The 2,084-nt window shown below is 43.2% G+C and overlaps 1 protein-coding gene across 1 annotated transcript in view; it reads left to right on the top strand.

Moving 5' to 3' along the window:
- The first annotated feature begins 319 nt into the window (after positions 1-319).
- The window catches only part of LOC111695291 (uncharacterized), a 2,522-nt gene continuing 757 nt past the window's right edge, over positions 320-2,084 (top strand). The window contains exon 1 of the mRNA XM_023464549.1: positions 320-2,073. Within this exon, the coding sequence (XP_023320317.1) occupies positions 320-2,073 (1,754 nt within the window). The remainder of the gene's footprint in view (positions 2,074-2,084) is intronic.

The raw sequence follows: 2,084 nt of genomic DNA, 5'->3' as shown, positions 1-2,084 counted from the left end.
TCTAGTATTCTACCTTCCACAGCCAGGCTGCCAGCCCCATCAGTAAGCAGTCTAGTTCCATCCACAGAGATATACAGACTTCATAAGAAATTAATCGGAGAAAGGTATAAAAAAATTTACTTGTACAGTCCCTTTAAAAGCCTTTTTGGTATATTCCTAGAGAATGATTTTTGGACCCCCCCTCCCCCCCCCCCCCCCCCCCACGGTAGAATTTATAAACTGAATAGTACATCCAGTGGAATTTGTGTATTAANACTACAGTCAAGCGTTGAAGGTCTACAAAACTCAGTGTAGAAAATCAGAGATTGTCAAGGATGGAATGAGGAAGGTGCACAAGGATCTGGTGGAGAAGGGTTTCATGATCAAGCTGGATGACATGCCTGAGGACAAGAAAGGGTTAATAATGAATGCTGAGTTCAAACACTTCAATCCTTGGAGGTTGGTGATGAAGATGGACTCAGTTACAACGCCTGTGAGGATGGTGGTCGACCCCTCCATGACCAGGATGAACAAGATATTGGCAAAAGGAGAGAACAGAATTGGCCTGATTTTCATAATGGTAAGGTGTAGATGTACAGAATTTATCTGGAGCTCAGATATCAGCAAGCTGTACAATCAACTGTACATGGATGATCCATCACTACCATTCTCCTTATTCCTGTACAGGGAAGAATTGGATAAGGAAAAGGAACCAGAGGTCTGGGTCATGGTCCGAGCATGGTACGGTATAGTTAGTACTGGAGGTCAAGCAGGTTTTGCGCTGGATAAACTGACGGAGATGCTAGCAGAGAAATATCCAGGAGCCTATAAGAGCTTGAGAGAGGATAGGTACGTGGATGATATTCTATCTGGAGAGGATTCCAAGCAGAGAAGGGAAGAACAGATTGAAGCAGTGCAGGAAGTTCTGAAGAGAGGAGGTTTTTCTTTAAAATTTATCGCAAGGAGCGGAGAAAAACCATCTGAGAAAGCAAGCACGGATGGAGAAACCATGAAACTACTAGGATATAAGTGGGACCCGGAGAAGGATGAGCTATCACCAGGGATAGGAGAACTGAATTTGAACAAGAAACTTAGAGGAGAACGTAAACCAAACCTAGAACCAGTCAAGACCAGATTAGATGCAGAGAAGTTACTGAGTGGAGTCAAATTAACCAGGAGCCTGATAGTTGGAAAAATATCAGAGTTATTTGATCCTTGTGGTTTTTTTGAGCCAATAAAACTCCAAATGAAGCTGCAAACTCCAAATGAAGCTGCAAACAAGTTCATTGAAAGGGTGGAAACCAGCCCAGGCATGTGGTCGTGCTCTCTCCTAGCCGCTAAATCAAAGCTGATGAAGGAAACCATCCCCAGGAACGAGTTATCAGCGATACTACTGTGCACAGAATTGGCTTTTATGGTTAAATCTTCCTTGGGATCAGAGGTAGAAGAGGTGATTTACTTAACTGATTCAACAATTGCCCTGAGTTGGTGCAGTAGCGAAACCATCAAGTTGAGGTTATTTGTGTACAATAGAGTCATGACAATCTTACGATTGTTAGAATGGACTACTGGAACAATGGAGGAAGTTTTATTTCACATAGATGGGTCTCAGAATTTGGCGGATTTACTGACAAAGGAGCACGATATAGGGATAGAAACAGTTTCCAAAGGATCGTGCTGGATTGAAGGATTGCCTTGGATGAAGAAGGACAAAAAGGAGATGCCCATAACTTCGTACAAGGAATTCAAACTGGACAAGAAGACAGCGGATAATGTTCAGCAAGAGTGTTTTCCAGACTCATTTTTGAAGGAATTTTCTACAAACTCGGAAGAAGTCCAGGAAGAACTCCTAGATGGTGATGAACCTCCTCTTGCTCTTGCAGCTTTGGCGGCCAGGGCGGGGAGGGGTGTAGCAGGGCTACTAGTGGATCCTGTATTTCACGGTTGGATAAAAGCTCTGAGGATAACAGGATATATGCAAGGATGGAAAACCAGCTATCTCCGCAGTAAACATTTAATTCAAGATGAAGTGTGCAGGATTTGTGTACTGGGAGATCATAGATGGGACCCGAGGAATGAAACTGAGAAAGCAGAGCAATATTTCT

Source organism: Eurytemora carolleeae, unplaced genomic scaffold, assembly GCF_000591075.1.
Source record: "Eurytemora carolleeae unplaced genomic scaffold, Eaff_2.0 scaffold95, whole genome shotgun sequence".
Lineage (NCBI taxonomy): Eukaryota > Metazoa > Arthropoda > Copepoda > Calanoida > Temoridae > Eurytemora > Eurytemora carolleeae.
The sequence above is the reverse complement of the archived record's forward strand: the minus strand, read 5'-3'. Positions and strand labels throughout refer to the sequence as shown.